The sequence below is a fragment of the Podarcis muralis genome, chromosome 7 (assembly GCF_964188315.1).
Source record: "Podarcis muralis chromosome 7, rPodMur119.hap1.1, whole genome shotgun sequence".
In the NCBI taxonomy this organism is placed as follows: domain Eukaryota; kingdom Metazoa; phylum Chordata; class Lepidosauria; order Squamata; family Lacertidae; genus Podarcis; species Podarcis muralis.
Window position 1 is genome coordinate 45,145,169 of NC_135661.1, and position 16,853 is coordinate 45,162,021.

General features: G+C 45.8%; 1 protein-coding gene across 8 annotated transcripts in view; it reads left to right on the forward strand.

The window, feature by feature from the left end:
* RIPOR1 (RHO family interacting cell polarization regulator 1) overlaps positions 1–16,853 on the forward strand; it is a 100,606-nt gene that overhangs the window by 50,920 nt on the left and 32,833 nt on the right. The window contains exon 1 of one of the 8 annotated variants that reach the window (XM_028739761.2): positions 3,454–3,603. The exons of 5 other annotated variants lie outside the window; for them this stretch is intronic. In XM_028739761.2, the coding sequence (XP_028595594.2) occupies positions 3,585–3,603 (19 nt within the window). In that variant the 5' untranslated portion in view covers positions 3,454–3,584. Of the gene's footprint in view, positions 1–3,453; positions 3,604–7,777; positions 7,836–12,921; positions 13,099–16,853 lie in introns of those variants that run through there. 2 more of the 8 variants (XM_077931692.1, XM_028739765.2) reach the window with 2 other exon arrangements.

The following is a 16,853-nucleotide window of genomic DNA, read 5'->3' on the forward strand; positions in this document are numbered from 1 at the left end:
GATTATTTCCTTGGGAAAGGCTACTTTTGATTAAATCTGAACTCACATGGAAAAGGTGTAGGCAACTGGTCAGGCCTTGGCTTTCTCTCCGCAGGATTCAAGACTTAAAGGTTTGTGCATGGTTTGTGGAGGTGTGCCAGCTCATCTGGAAACTTGGGGCATGGGTAGATGTTTGTGTATCTAAGGTGATATGTGGAGGGAGAAACCCTTTTGGCTTAGCATGCTAGAGGCGACTGTGCTTTAGCTGGATTTCAAATGGGTTTTGCATGCTGCTAGCTGTGGCAAAAGGGGACGCGGGTGGCGCTGTGGGTAAAAGCCTCAGCGCCTAGGACTTGCCGATCGTCAGGTCGGCGGTTCGAATCCCCGCGGCGGGGTGCGCTCCCGTTGCTCGGTCCCAGCGCCTGCCAACCTAGCAGTTCGAAAGCACTCCCGGGTGCAAGTAGATAAATAGGGACCGCTTACTAGTGGGAAGGTAAACGGCGTTTCCGTGTGCGGCTCTGGCTCGCCAGAGCAGTGATGTCACGCTTGCCACGTGACCCGGAAGTGTCTGCGGACAGCGCTGGCCCCCGGCCTCTTGAGTGAGATGAGCGCACAACCCCAGAGTCTGTCAAGACTGGCCCGTACGGGCAGGGGTACCTTTACCTTTACCTTTAGCTGTGGCAAAGCTGCACTAGGGATGTTTGTGGCACTTTGTAGCACCAGAATATATTTCCAGCCCCTGGAGGCAGGGGGACACTAGGTTGATTGCTATGTGCTGCATACAAGCAGAAGGCCTGTTAGTAAAGGTGGCCATTTAAGTAGCTAATTCATACCGTAGTACAGGAAGGCAGCCAGGGAGGGAACTTTCCTTCTACAGGATTACAAAAGCTTTTACTTGAAAGGATTTGGGTGTTGCCTTTGTGTTCTGGGTAAGGTTTAGTGGTACCCCATTGTTGTCTTCTGACATCTTCCCACAACAGCTGTGCTATGAGACCATAGCTAAGAGACCAGCTCTCCCCTTTTTTCACTATAACCTGCCCAGATTGTTAAGGCCAACCAAGAGCACTGTTATTCAAAATTACATTTCTTTGTATCACAGACCTAATTCTCTGTCGTAAGGAAGAATGTGGAAATGAAGGTGTGTGTATGAGATGCAGGGAAGGAGCTGAGCTCAGGCAAACAGGCACTATGTGTCCCTTCAGGTCTGACCCATAGTCGTGTCTTGGGTGCATCAGTGGGTGACATTTCCAGCAAAGCCAGGGGCTTCGCAGCTTTGCTTGACCATAAGGAAACAGAACTGGTAGTTTAATTTGCAAAGAGGAAGGTGTGGAGATTCACATTTGGCTGGGACCTGTGCCTTTTTACATGGACAACTTGCTCCACAATCAGAGTTGTGGGGTGTATGCTGTGAAGAACATAATCACTGTATTCAGGGCAATCTAGACGTGCTCAGAGATTCATTTATTAAAAAGATATGGAGGGTTGGTCTTCAGTTGGTGGGCTGCATGAGTGGGCTGTGGTTTGGCGGTGACTGACTGGGGCTTTTTCTTAAAGAAGGAAAGAGAGGTAAAGGGGATGACCAGATGCTAAGGAGGCAGAGTTCCTTTATCTTCAATAGCTGTGTAGAGGGGGGAAATGGTTAGGTGTGGTTTTCTCACTCCTACATGACAAGCTGTCTCTGTAAACATTCCGCCTCTTATGTAGCTATTTAAACAGCCTTGTAAATGAGCCCACAAAAGTTACTAGCATGCAGTGTTTTTTACTAACCTGCTAAGGAAATTAGTAGCTTGTTATTTCCATGATGACCACAGAGGAGAGGAAGCTTCTCAACAGGCTTGTTAAAGAAAGTGCCTTCTGCTATACAGACTGGTGGAGGAGAGACAGACTTGGTCTCCATGCTGGCTTCAGAGGAAGCAAAGTGGAGGCTGGTGGGAGGAGGAATGGAGAGATCCACACACACACACCCCTTTGCCAGCCCACTCACTCCCCTGTGTGGAATCTCTGGTTGCCATGGGCGATCCAGTCAGTTATTAAATACAGTGCTGTAGATCTGTAAATTCCTTTGCATCTGGTCACTCTAAAGTGGTGGGTGGGATGGGCAGAGCAGAGAACAGGTTAGTTGCGGGGGGGGGGGGACGACACACAAAGTCTCACCTCTAGGATGACACCTTCTCGAATGCCAGGCTAATTGGAGAACTCTGATCTGGCAAGGGAGTGAGGTGATAGGAGGCGTTAAGAGTTATTGTTGTCTTTTACAAATTTATATACAGTGGTGCCTCGCAAGACGAAAAGAATCCGTTCCGTGAGTCTCTTCGTCTAGCGGTTTTTTCGTCTTGCGAAGCAACCCAATTAGCGGATTAGCGCTATTAGCGGTTTAGTAGCTTAGTGGCTATTAAAGGCTTAGCGGCTTAGAAAAAGGGGGGGAGCGGGGGGGAAAAATGGCAAGACTCGCAAGACATTTTCGTCTTGCGAAGCAAGCCCATAGGGAAATTCATCTTGCGAAGCAACTCAAAAACGGAAAACCCTTTCGTCTAGCGGGTTTTCCGTCTTGCGAGGCATTCGTCTTGCGGGGCACCACTGTAGATGAAGTGGGATATGTCAGCTGATCCTAATAAACTGGGTAGTGTGCAATGGGTAGTATTACCGGTGTGTGTGTAAAAGAGAGAGAAAAATCCACATAGCTGCATGCGTTTCTGGACTCACCTTGGGGTCATATAAAGGAACACTGCCTTATACAGTGGTACCTCAGGTTAAGTACTTAATTTGTTCCGGAGGTCCATTCTTAACCTGAAACTGTTCTTAACCTGAAGCACCACTTTAGCTATTGGGGCCTCCTGCTGCTGCCGCGCCACCGGAGCCCGATTTCTGTTCTTATCCTGAAGCAAAGTTCTTAACCTGAAGCACTGTTTCTGGGTTAGCAGAGTGTGTAACCTGAAGCGTATGTAACCCAAGGTACCACTGTACTTGAGTCATATCATTGGTCCATCTTGCTCAGCATACATGGATTGGTGATGACAGTCCTTTAGATTTTCAGGCAGGAGTTTTTGCCAGCCCTACCTGGACTGAATTTGGAACCTTCTGCATGCAAAGCAGGTGCTCTACTGCTTGGGGGGCTGGGTTTTGTCATAAGTGCTTGAACTTCAGCATTTACTACTATATATGCTAAGAAAAATTTGAAGTGGACCTCATGTTGAAGCTTTGGGTTCAGAAAGAATGAAGGCTTCTGTTCTTGTTCCAGGGCTGTGATATTTTGGCTAAAGAGAAAAATAGCCCAGCGGTTGACATTCTTGGAAGTTCTTAGACAGTCTTCTCTGTCTTCCTGATGTGTCTTCTTTCTTCCCCGCCTCCTCCAGAGGCAGGGCTTCTTTCTCTTGCCTCTCCATGGCTGTGTGGCTTTGACTCACCCTGGGAGCAGCAGGAACTGCAGTGATGTCAGGCTTCAAGGAGGGAAGTGTGGGAGGAGACACACGGCCCTGTTTGGCTGGCTGGCTGGGAGCTCTTGTCCCTGCCACATTTCATGGGATAAGGATGAGAGCAAGCAACACTGGTACTCAAGGCCTTGCTCCAGTCTTCAGTGTGGGTGATGCACTAACCCCAGCTTCAAGATGAAAGGGAAATACAAAGGTAATGGTCTCAGAATATGTCCTCTTTTCTTCCTGACTTCCAAACCGTTGTGGTGGGATCCCTAAAATGAAAATCTTGGGAAGGGGGTTCCAGGCTGAAAAATGTTGAACTGTAAGCCAGGAACCTCTCTGGTTTAAATATCACCTCTGCCATGAAGTCTGGACATGGCCTCAGGCAAATTACAGCTTTTCAGCAACCCTCAAATGTGCAATATGATAAAACTGACTAGGCAGCCGGATAAGATTATTTTTTTAAGGATTGCTCCAGTAATGCATGTGAAGACCTTAGAAAACTTTTAAAGCACTACGTAAATACTAGACAAACTTTGAACCTCAGACAAGGCAGTAGGTGGGATGTTTGCCTGCATGGCTCATTCTAAACTACGTAAATCTCAGCGGATAACAAGGAAGGAAAAGCTTGGAGAGGAGATAGGGACCACCCAGGTGAGCCAGTGGTGACTTTCTCTCTTGCCATGCTTCAGTGCACCGGGCTAAGTGAGTGCCAGGTCAAAAGCTTGTTTTCTGTGGCATATGAGTTACTAACTTTGTCTCTTGCTTAATGGCCTGCTGTTTAATTGTAGGATTGTAGTATTTTGTTACTGTTTGAATTTTGTTACTATGGTTGGGGGGGGGGGGGAAAGGTTTTTGTTTAAAAGATATAACTCAGTAAAATAGAGGGGGAATAAAGTTAGAGCTCTGGAGGAATTTCAGGGATGCCTCATTTCTGCTTTTTTGGATTTAGGGCACAAAGCTGCTCATTCTTGGCTGAATCTTGGGATGGAGATTCAAGTGTCTTGTAAGCTGCACATCCTGCACCCCAGTATTTGCTAGGGAGTGAGTCACTAGGCCTGGGGCCACAAAGCAGAGACAGTGGCAGTGAAACCTGGCTTTCAAGCTCCTGTTTTGTTTGTTTGTTCTTTTGTTTTGTAAGCAGATAAGATGTTCCTGGTGCTCACATGTGAGCCACGTTCTCTTCCTCTTCCTTTGCTCGGTTATCCCTAATATATACGGTAGGTTGACCTGATCTGAAGTATTGTGGGAGTGCTGGTGATACTCGCCAGGCCTCATTCCTGGTTTTGTTTAAGCACTGGGCAGGATAGTTGGGAGGTTGCCAAAGGTGTTCACAAATAGGCAGTGATTGGTTGGAAGAGGTATGACTGGATACAGGCATGGTGATGGTAGTAGTGGTAGGGTCAGAGAGGAAAGAGTTGGAGTAATGGTGTTTAACTTAGACTAAGGAAGAATAAGTTCGAATCCTTATTCAACCGCAGGTCTTACTGGATGACATTCATTATTTCTGGAGATGATGTTAATGCTATAAATGTCTTGTTTTAAACAACACAGCTTTCTTTTGGTGGTAACAGAGAATAGGGGCTTCAGTGCCTTAAATTCATTCATTTATTTACAGCATTTTTATCTTGCCTTTTGACTGGAAGGTCTCCAGGACAGCTTAAACAAAACATTTAAAAATACCGGTAATAGTAGTAATAAAATTGAACGTTGAAATGACAATGGAGCAAGTGTTAATAACACCGACACACCACAACTAATCATTCAAACAGCTGTGCCACACTTTCTGTGCTAACAGCACTGTGTAGGTGTAGGTATCGGCAGTAGGTTTTCAAACTCTTTAAGTGTGGGTTTCACTGACAATTACTCAGGCATAACAACATTTATTTGAGGAACAAGGAAAACAATTGGTCTGAGTCTTTGGTTTACTGCACATGCAGTTGTAACTAGAAGCTTCCTGAACTAGGGGTGGAGAACATGTTGCCCTCCTGATGTTGCTGAAATGCATCAACTCCCATTATTCCTGACCTCTGGCCCTGCTGGCTGGGGCTGATGGGAGTTGAGATCCAACAATATCTGAAGGGTCACAGATCCTCAGCCTTGTCCTAAACCCAATCCCACCCAGCTAATCCCTACTGGCCCATTCCCTTTTTCATAGAATTGTAGAGTTAGAAGAGACTACAAGGGTCATTTAGTCCAACCCCCTGCAATGCAGCAATCTTTTGCCGAATATGGGGCTCAGACACATGACCCTGAGATTAAGAGTCTCATGCTCTGCCGACTGAGCAATCTACTTTGCAGAGACTGTCAAATGACAGAATTCCACCTCCAGTAACTTGTCATTTTATGCTCTCTTCATTCCTCACTCCTTGCATTTCATTGTCCAAGTACTTTCATGTCTTCAAAACACAGCCCTCCAAACATGGTTTACTACATGACTGTATGCTGAGTGGGGAAGAGAATAATAATGAAAATTAACACGGTGTCTAAATGTTAGTAGCGTTTGTCCCTGACTAATCCTTCTGGGGAGATGAACTCTCCAGCCAAGATACCATTGCAAAGGAAGCCCCTAGCCCAGGGGTCTGCAACCCGCGGCTCCGGAGCCGCATGTGGCTCTTTTACACCTTTGCCGCGGCTCCGGGGCGGATACTAGCGAGGGGAGGAGGCGCATTGTGTGCCCCGACACTCCCCACTGTGGCGGGCGCTGTACTGGTTGTGACGTCGCATGGGGGCGGTACGTGCAGGATGCACCATCCCGACGTCACCTTCCCGCCCGCTGTCAGATCACGGCTCCGGAGGTATATTTGTTTTAAATGTCGCAATGGTTTTGCGGCTCCCAGTTTTTTCCCCCTTCGGAAATGGGTCCAAGTGGCTCTTTTTGTCTTAAAGGTTGCAGACCCCTGCCCTAGCCCCTGCTATTGCCCTTTCTTCCGAAGTTGGGGTCAATCAGAGTGTGGCATCCATAGGTGGGACCAGCTCCAGGTTTGAGGGTGTGTGTGCTTATTTTAAGAATTTTTTATCCTACCCTTCATTGTTACCAAGCCCAAGGTGGATTACAAACACACAACATATCATAACACAGCCAATAAAATACACGAATTAAAATACCAGCTATCAAATTCATGCTAAGAGACTCTTGTAAAAATGCTACCTGGCCCGCCTCATTCCTAGTGGAGAAAATGATGCTGGATAGTAAACATTTGCTGATCTATAGCGGTCCCAGAAATCATTTTTTCTTGTCACAGAGTTTTGACTATTTTTTTCCTTCCTTTTGTAAGTGTGCACATGGCCCTTGCTCTGCCCTTCTTTTGGTTTGCTTTCTGACCACAACCCCCACACTAGCTGAGCTCAAACAGTGCTTCGGTTTCATCTCTTGCGCTTCCTGTGCCAGATGTTTGGCAGTGGCAAGCGTTGTGCTTCTCGCTATAGGCAGGAGGGAAGCCTCCCTCGCAACCTTCCCCGCATGGCAGCACGCCTGTCTTGCTGCGCTGCTCTCTTCCTTGTGTCTTAGGAGTTGATCGCTTTAAGGTTTCCGCCCTGCCACACTCCCACAGTTTTTTCCATTTTAAATTGCTACTTACTGATAATGAGAACCCAGAAATAAACACAGGCGGATGCCGTGCAGCTGGGGAGGCCTCGGCAGGGGCACTTTTGAACTGCTGACTGACTCTTTGGCAGGGAGGGCTGGTGCCAGTCTTGCCTGCAAGGGAGCCCTAGCCAGCTCCCCTGCTGTGGGGATGTGGTTCATTCCTGCCTCGCCAGTGCCTGTGTGAAGTCAGGTGGGCGTAAGAACATAAGAAGAGCCTTCTGGTTTATATCGAGATCCCTCTAATCCACTGTCCTCTTTCCCACGGTGGCCAACCAGATGCCTCTGGGACGTCCTCCATCAATGGCCCTCCCCCACTGTTGCAACCACAGCGAACTACTGGCATTGAAGACCTCCTCCTTCTCCTCCATGGTTTTGTCTAATGCCCTTCTAAAGCCCTCTGAACCAGTAGCCATCACCACAACTGGATTTCACAAGATTTATTATAGATCGCACAAGGAAATGCAATCTTCTGTCTATCCTGAATTTACAACTCTTACTGCATGTTGCAGTTTTAATTTTTAACTTTTATTTTTAAATGGTACTAATCAGCTTGCATGATGTTGCGCAGAATGTAAGGGATAGATAGCATAGCCGCTGTGTGTGTTTGCTTTTATATATTTATTCCTCAGCCACTTTGTAGGGAATTAACCTTCATGAGCTGGCTTAGGCAAACAAAATGTCAGATACGCTGAGAACATTAGGCAGTTTTAAAACAATTGTAAGACCGCAGTCTAAAAGGCAGTAGGATAGAAGAACCATTCCGCAATTTCTTTTCATGAAAACCATTTAGAGCCACTCAGGAATCTCAAAAATGAGCAGCACTGATACTCTTAAGAAAGAGCAACCGGAAACAGGTGAGTTTTAAGGACGGTGTGAAGACCTGTGCAGTAGAGGCCATATGCGATTCATACCTCAGGGAGAGGGCAACCTGTATCCAAGGCAGGACAACTGCAAAGTTCAGTCTCATAGGATCCAAGCTTTTGTTTTAAACAGTGAGCTACAAATACAGGTTTGAAAGTGGTGGGCAATGGCTCCTAAAATCTCAGAAGGAGTATGTGAAAGAGACCAAAGTTTTCCAACTGCTTTGATTAATAAAGGCGAAACCCTTGGTATAAGGACTAGAATCTTTTAATTGATACAGACAGGAATAGAAGGTTGGCATGCTGTGCTTAGTTATTGCATCTATATCCCACATTTCAATAATATATTCTCAGGGCACCCAACCAAATAACAATAAAATTACAACAAAGCACAGTGAAATCAAGTTATAAAAATTAACACTGCATAAAAAGAAAAACAGCAGTTGTTGCAGAATAAATTTCCAGGAAGGGAAACATGTCTGAAAGGCTTGGATTGTTGTTTTTAAAGGCGCTGAAAGGAGATTGAAATGGGTGTTTTGCAAGCCTCCCAAGGGAGAGCATAGCATAAATGGAGTGTTCTAACTGAAAAGGCCCATTCCCTGTTTTCTTCCTGCCTCATTTCAGATGGCAGGGGCACCAGGAGGAAATTCACACACACCCAGTGACAGAATAAAAACCCAGTTGGTGCCAGTGGGTACTCAATTTTTCAAAGCTATTTATAACAGCTGCGAATGGATGGGGAGGGAAGGATTAAACTTCACTCCTCTGTGAGCTCTTGTTGCAAACCATGTCAGGCCTGCACACTTACCTCTGTGTAAGAAAAAAGCTTTGTATTGAACCTAGTGTATAGCTTAACCCTGTGTGATCTGGGAAGTATCTGATTTCACCGATCTGACTTTTAGCTGTGATGTCACAATATGGCCTAAGGCAGCTTACTGGCTTGGTTCAGAAGCCACGGCTAAATCATGGTGTGGTGATGCCCCAAGCTCCTGCACTCTCTTTTCCCCATGGAAGCTGCAGTTCCCCATCTTATTTCATGACGACTGTTAGTTTGCTCACCTTACAGACTTGCAAGAATGGCTTAGAAAATGTATGTGAAATACCGTGGAGATTTTAAACTCCTAGAAAAATGTGCATGTTCAGGAGAAGGGTAATAAAGTGGCCAAAGCTGTGGGAGAGAAAGGTTTGGTTCATTAACCTAGAAATTGATCAGAACACACTGCACAATTGTATTGGGATTTTTTCCACTGGAGAAATGATGGGCTGGTGTTGATGGTTCTTACTAACTTCTTTGTGCAAAGTTTTCCCCAGTCTGTATGTATGTCATGATTGGAATCCCGAAGAGGCTGCTCATTAGTATTCCCATTGTATGGTTGGAAAAAACTTGAAGCAAAGAGCTAATGCAGTAGTTTTCAGCCACTGTGCCGTGGCACCCTGGGGTGCCTTGAATGATGGTCAGGGGTGCCGCAAGCAACACTGGTCTCTGTCCCTCTTTCCTTCCCTCCCTCCTCTTGCATCTCTGCCTCCCAAAGGCTTGCACAGCTGTTTATTACAGCAGCCCTGGCTACAAGCTCCCCAGGAGAATGGAGCTTCTGGGACTGGTCAGAGGGTGCTGGTTGCCAGGAGCTGAGGCAGCCTTGGAGTAAGCAGGCAAGTGAGGGAGGGAGCCCAGCTGGTCAATATGCCAGCCCTTGCTGTTGGGAACGGAAAGACAAGTCCAAGGCCCCTGTGGGGCAGTGTGAGGAGGCACCTCTCTTTGGAGCGGGGGGGGGGGGTCAGCTCAGAGAGCAGGGGTGGCAGCTGCCTGGAGAACTTGCAAGGAGAGGAGGCTGAGGGAACACTCCACAAGGGAGGGTGTTCAAAAAAGAGTGAGAGGCTGCCAGCTCTGGAGGCAAGGGGTGACACAACTGGGTTCCTGAGCCCCACAGGGGTGCCACAGAAAGAATGTAGTTGCTCAAGGGAGCCGTGGACTCAAAAAGGTTGAAAACCTCAGAGCTAATGGCTTCCTTAATGTGTCTATTAGTGAACTCACAGCTGAATAGGGATTAGAGGTCACTTCTTCCATCTCCAAATAGAACAGACTCAAGAACTCTGCAGCGTCTGGAGAAGTGAACTCTGCAGAGAACAGCTTCAGTTATCACAGGTTCTTGTTTGGTGTGGCAGGAAGAGCCCTTCCCAAGCGTCTTAGCTTTGCACACCCTCCTTTGAGATGCTCGACGGGTAAGCAACCACTTCCTCCAATTGTTGCTGCTCTTCCTTTCCCAGTCGGCCTTTTTGTGCATGCCCTTTCATTAACCCGTAAGCATCTTGACTTTGCTTGACATGAAGATACCTCACACATGTTCCTTAAAATTATAGCTACCCTCTGCTACACAGAGAATTGCCTTTTCCTTCCAGAGTCTTTCCCCATTTCTGAGGTTTGCTTTTATCAGTGATGCCATCACTCCAAAATGCTTCTAGAAACAGGAAACCAAACTTTTGTGACGGCCATCCACAGTCAGTGCAGATGTGCACAAAATCTCCATGTGCACTTCCCAGAATGTGGATTTCTTTTGTTTCAGTTTCAGTCAGAGACTGCAGATGAATAGTTGTGGGAGGAAGCTGGAGTTCATGACAATGAAGACAGTAGGAATGTCAAGCTGGACTGCGACTCCCTTCAGCCCCAGCAACGTGGTCAGTGGTTAGGGATTCATGGAGTTGTACTTGGAGGACCCCTGTGTCCCTGGTTCTGCTTTAAAGGAAATGTGACCATTCACTGAGAGTGCATGTTTACTTCACCCAAACCTTCAATTATTTTCAGCCTCCCATTTCTCCCTCTTGGGTCCAATGGAGGGTGGAGTGTCTCCGCTCAAGTCTTTTTCTGGGTGCTGCCTTATTTTACTGCATGCATGTAAGGCTCCTAGAGCTTGGAAAGGAAAGCCCTGGGCGTGGGTGGAAATACGGCTCAGTGCTTTTGTAGTGCCATTTCTCATCTATTTGCTTAGAGTCAATCATTCCGTCATAGAAGCCTTTGCTCAGACAGACAAAAAATTAAAATTCTGAGTGAGTCACAATGCACTTGGATTAAGTCGAGGGTTTGTGACTCATTTCTTGACTTAGCAAAAACGTTGCCATGTTTTGTGAGCTGCTAGAGCAGCTTGCTCCATCCTAGAGTCTGGAGAGCCGGCAGCTGAATTTGGAACAGGCTGCTTTGTGTGTCTTTGGACTGTAAAGCAGGATAAATATAATAAATCTCATCTAATCTGTTCCTCCTTTTCTTATTACACAAACACACTGCCTGTTTGTTGGGGTGACTCCTGTTGGCCATCTGAGGGCTTGTACAAAATACAATCACTTTGTGGACCTGTGTTAAATCTATGCACATAGTGAAATGGGATGGTACAGTCCTGGAATGGGAGAATGGACTGTACCACTTCAGTCTGAAGGGGAGGGTCACTTTTTCTATGCTCTCATGTTAGCACCTTTATCCCTGGAATGCTTTGGGGAAGGGGCTTTGCTTTTTGTTTCCTTACAGGGGTTGTTAAACTGTAGCCAGCTAAGACTAATAAGGGAATTTAGGGAAGCCACAATTTCTGTTGTTTCCCCTGCCCCCTTTGACTACTGTTTTTACAAGTTTGGTTGCTCTGCTAGAAATCTGTTTCCTTGGCATGTGACCCTGTAAATCACAAGCCCACCTCTATTTTTTAGTTAAAAACCATTTTCAGTAGAGTGTGCATGCATATCTAATACTCAGGAATTCTTTTTTATTATTATTTAAAATATTTCTATCCTGCCTCCACTAAAATGTTCAGGCAGCTCATGCAATACAGACAAATCAAAGCAAGCCAAGTGTTGGTAAACATACCTTGTTTGTTTGACTGCCTTCATTAAGAAAGATGCTATTTGTCACTCCCAAGGTTTTGTTTGCACCCCTTAAGGAACATGTTTTCTAGACTGAGCAGACATTAGGGTTGTATCTAATATTAATTCTACTTTGAGTAGACGCATTGGAATTAGTGCATGTGACTAACTTAGGTCCATTAATTTCAATGGGTCTGCTCTGAATATAACTTCGTTGGATGCAACTAAGTCCTCTGTCCTGCTGGCAGGGAGTCCTTGTTAGTTTCTCCATCAGTTGCAACTAAAAAACAGGATGGTTTGGCAAGCTAGCACCACGAGTGAGGAGCTATCAATGGAATTCCAACAGGTTTCCTGTCCTCACAGTCTTGGTGTTAAACACACAAGCTGACTTTCTCTCCATTAAGCTGTTGCTGCTGCTCAGGGCCAGCCCAACCTATTTTGTTGCCTGAGGTAAAGGGCAAGATGTTGCCCCTTCCCAGGTCCATGTACAGAAGTCAGCTAGACAGCCAGTTGAATCTTACTTCAACACTGGTAACAGGGCAGTGTCCTCATCCCACCACATCTGAGGGTAGAAGGCTAGTTTAGGGGCCCAGGGCAGGCAGTGTCCTTCAACACCTCCCCACCCCTCAGCATCTGCCGCCACAGGTGGCCTCATGGTAGGGCCGACCCAGCTGTCTCCACTGGCCTCCTTTGTCCAAGTTTAGAGAATGATCTTGGCGATGGCGGTGCCAACCAGCCTGCCTCTTAAAGGGTTGTTCCACTCTTCCACCATCTAATCTTGGGTTACATCTGATGTAAAAAGCATGCTGATGAACAGGAGGAAAATGTTAATCTCTTGTAAAATAGGAAGGACACAAGCATGAGGTCTGCGTCTAGCAAAACTCCCAAGATCTTGTAAATGCATTTTATGTTTGGGTCAGACCTTTGGGGCATGATAAAAGGTATGTGTTTTCTTTTGCTTTTCTGTCCATTTCTTGTTTTGAACACAGAAGTAGGAAACTCTGATCATAGTGGCCCAAAGTACCAGCTTCATTCCTTCCTGCTGCAGGTCTCTGTTGCAAGCCCTATTCCTGTGGGGATTTGCTCACCTGTTCTTAGCCCGCCTGCCAGAGGCACCTCCTAGACTCCCCGCCTCTGCTGTCGGCAGTACCAGTTGCTGATTATCTTTGAAATGTTAGGAATGCAAGAGTGGAGCCCAGCCCCTTGGGGAAAGCACTGGGAAACATCCTGCTTGCTGTACGATGTGTCCGCTCTGGATTCCAAATACTTTCCTAAGCTTCGAAGAGTTGGGTAAAGCGGGTGCACACCTAGACTTCAACCCCTTCAGGGTGAGCTGGCTGTCTTTCAGCTTCCATCTCCTGTGGCCCCAAGGGTTTCGGCAGTATTTACAGCACCTCATGTTAACCTTGTAGAACAGGTAAGTTCCTGGGACTGGCATTTCTTCTCTGCCTGGCACCTAAAAGGGCTCAGCGTCTATGCTTCTCCACAAAGGCTCTGCATGGTTTTGTCACCTGCTTTGCTCTTGGCAAAATTCCCCCTGCACTGACCAGATGAGGGCACCCTCCTAGTTCTGTAGTGGGCCAACTGGCTAAATCGTGCTGACCTGGCAGGAGACCTGTTGCCTCATCATACTTGTTTGCAGTCCATAAAGACCCTCTGAGTTCAGTGGGGGTGGCAGGGCAGGGCTCCCTTGGTGATCTGATTAAATGGCTCCAACAGAGAGGGTAATCCGCTAAGGTCCTACTTGGATTACAGCTCCTTCGTAATGAGTTTAATTGGGCCACTGTTGTCCTAGAAACGGGACTGCTAGAGTAGCAATCATAGGGCTAGCTCCTGAATCTCATACTGCCTGGGTCTTGAGCTGTGCAGGTGGGAGGGAGCCCAATGTGAGCGGCCTCACTCCTAGCTCCTGGGATGCTACTCCGAAATGTTTGTGACAAAGGATCAACCATGGAGGATTTGGATGTTGTGACGGAGATCTTTGGTGGGGGAAAGGCTCTGGCTCCCATTGGCTGGTTGCTGATGCTGACTGTCTTGGATTGGCTATTGTTCAGGTCTGTGTAGCTTTTGGGGTAAGTGAGAAGAACCTTGCCTGTTATCACTGGTAGATAAGCTGTTAGCTGGTTGACAAAGCTGTGGACCATGAGTACAGTGACCTTGCAGTTAGTTTGTACCATTGCTGTCTTATTTCCTCTTTCTCCCACTGATCAGCGTTCATAAAGAACGCAGATAGATGTAATGCAAAATGGTTCTTAAAATCCATCTTCTGGGTGGGTCATTTATGTTAGTAGAATCACAAGCTTCTGAATTCTGCAGGGCTCCTCTCCTGCCATAAAGAACTGGGGGTTTTGTATTCATTCCTCCATGACTGTTTACTACGACTTTCCAGCTCCAAAGTAGCATTCTCCTGGAAGTGTGTGTGTGGCTGAATTAATAACATTTGTCCGTTGTTAATGGTGTTTGTAACTGTGCCTTGTTCCAACTCTGGAATGGAAAGTGTTTTGTGATTTGTCCCATGCAGGGCAGGCTCCTTGTTCTGTTTCTGCTGTAGTCCCACCAAGTGCCAAATAATGATGCCAGTTCTGCTAGTGTATGAATGAACTCCCTATACATTTCCCCTTCTTTGTCACTGCTCAGCCACCTTCTTTCCCCTTCCCCTAATTAGCCAATCAAGATGCAAAAAAGGTGAAAGCATTCTCAAAAGAGGAGCAAAGAAAAACAAAAAAGTCACATAAAAGAGTTACCCTCTTAATTAGATAATGTGATTGACACATTATCAATTATTTGCAACACAGTAATTCAGTTTTACTAGCAAACCAGAGTTTACACACTGGTGTTGATAACTGTCTATCATATTGTAAGACTAACATCAACCAGCATTAAATTCAGAACTGAGAAAAGCTGGATTTTGTGACCTCTGCATAACTAGCAAGATCAAATGAATAATTCCCAACAACAGTGGTTTTTGGGGCTGGATAGTATTCCATGAAATATTTTAAGTCTCTGAAATAATGTCAGATGTATTTTAGTCCCTTTTAGTAGTGGTATGCTTTATTTTGTTGGGTTCTTTTCTTGGTTGAAGCTAGCCTACAAATATAATATGGTGAACTCTTTGTTTTTGTGTAGTCAAATCAATTCCCATCTTCACACAGTTACTGGGAATAGTAATACCAGGTGCAAACCCTTACATGGTTTAATACAGTGCTATCTTTCTCGAAAAAGAAGTGCTGGAACTCACCATGAACGCCTCGCTTGTTCTCTCATAATGGAAATGGCACCCATCTGAGAGGTGCTGGAACTGAGTTCCGGCTGAAAAAAGCCCTGGATTTATATATATGTTGTAATTCTGAAGTAGCACATAAAAAGCTCAACATTGGTGTTGGCTTCAGAATCCAGATTTTTATGAAGCTCTGATTTTCCTTTTAAATAGAAAGCCTAGCCCTTGCATTTGTCAATATGTTCACAAGTGTGTGAACTTTTCAGTATCCTACATAGCTGCTCTTCTCCCTGCTAGCAAAGCCGGATAAAACAATGCAAAATATATTTTTAAAAATACGTCAGTCACGATTCATTTGCATAAAATTCAGCTTCTCTTAGTACAAAAGTAAGTGTATGTGTGTGGTGCATGTATGCTTGGATTTCCAGAGTGCTAGAAGAGAGCAAGCAGTTATTGAGAGTCCAAAGCACCAAATAAACCAATTACGAAAAGAACCACCAGCTCTGGTCTTTGAGCGTTTTGATTGCATGGCACTTTATCCGTGCCCATCTGTTCAGTGCTGTCTGCATGTTGGCAAGTGCTAGTCCTACGCAGGAAGCAGTCCTGGAAGGGGCTGACGACACTGCAGCTTGAGGAATAATGTTTAAGTGCAGCAGTTGGAGACGGTTGGCTGCTTCCTTCTCACAAAGTGAACTTCAACTTCTTTGGGTCTGAGTTCTCTGCACAGAGTGAGAGGATCTGTCTTTAGAGGTGGTGGGAATGTTTTCTCTGACAGCTATCCAATTCGGGCAAACAGCACACTCATTACCTTTCCCCAGAGAAGGTTTGGCCTCTTCCTTCTCCTGCCATGTCATGTCTCAGACTTTTAGTGTAAGCTCCAGCTCTTAATGTTCCAACCCATGTTGGAAAGGGTGCTCTGAGGAAATCATGAGCAGCTGTGATTCCTTCACATTTGTCCTCAAGAGAGAGGTTGTTAAGGACATATCTGGTTTGAAGGACTGCGATTGCATTGCGTACACCGTTGGACTGGGTAGACCTGGGCTGAAATCATCCATGAAGCTCACTGGCTGACTGAGTCAAAATCTCTGCTTACTTACCTCACCATTCTGTTGTGAGCACAAAATGAGAAGATGCGAACACATAGCATATATTCAACCTTGTGTGATGGTTGGGATAGAAATGTGGTACCTCGGGTTAAGAACTTAATTCGTTCTGGAGGTCCGTTCTTAACCTGAGGTACCACTTTAGCTGATGGGGCCTCCCGCTGCTGCCGCTGCGCAATTTCTGTTCTCATCCTGAAGAACAGGGAGTAACAGGGCAGGCTTATGCATGCATGGGTGCTAGGAAAGGAACCCCACACAAAATGCTTGCTGCCTGTATAACAGCTTGCTGATAGGGCAAGAATCTTTTCTTCTTGCTGTGCTAGGTTCCTCCTCACCTCTCTTTGAAGGGTGGGTTTTTATTTGGGGAGTGTAATATACTCCATCTTGATTCTAAATTGGTACAGTCAGCTATACCATCTCATACTACTGCCTGTGTTGACAGGTCCAAGTTGTCTCCTGTCAAACCGTGTAAGGGAAAGGAGATGTTTCTTGGGCTGGAGCTTGACATGTGCTCCTCTTGTGTTGAGACAGGCCTCAATGGTTGATTCATCCCTTTCTGTGTAAAGGACATTCATTCATTCATTCATTCATTCATTCATTCATTCATTATGTCTAAACTGCAGCTTCACCCAGACATGGATTCCAGAAACATTTACATAAAAACGGCAAATATTACTACAGTATTAAACATAAACACTAAAAATCAGAGCAGTATAATAAAACAACAGAGGTTGTAACCAAAGAAGTATTCAGCCACCTAAAACCATACTGTAAAATTTTTAAAGACTGGACAGTTAAAAAAATATATTAATCTGGCACTGAAAAGAGTACAATGCTGGTGCTAGTCTTGGC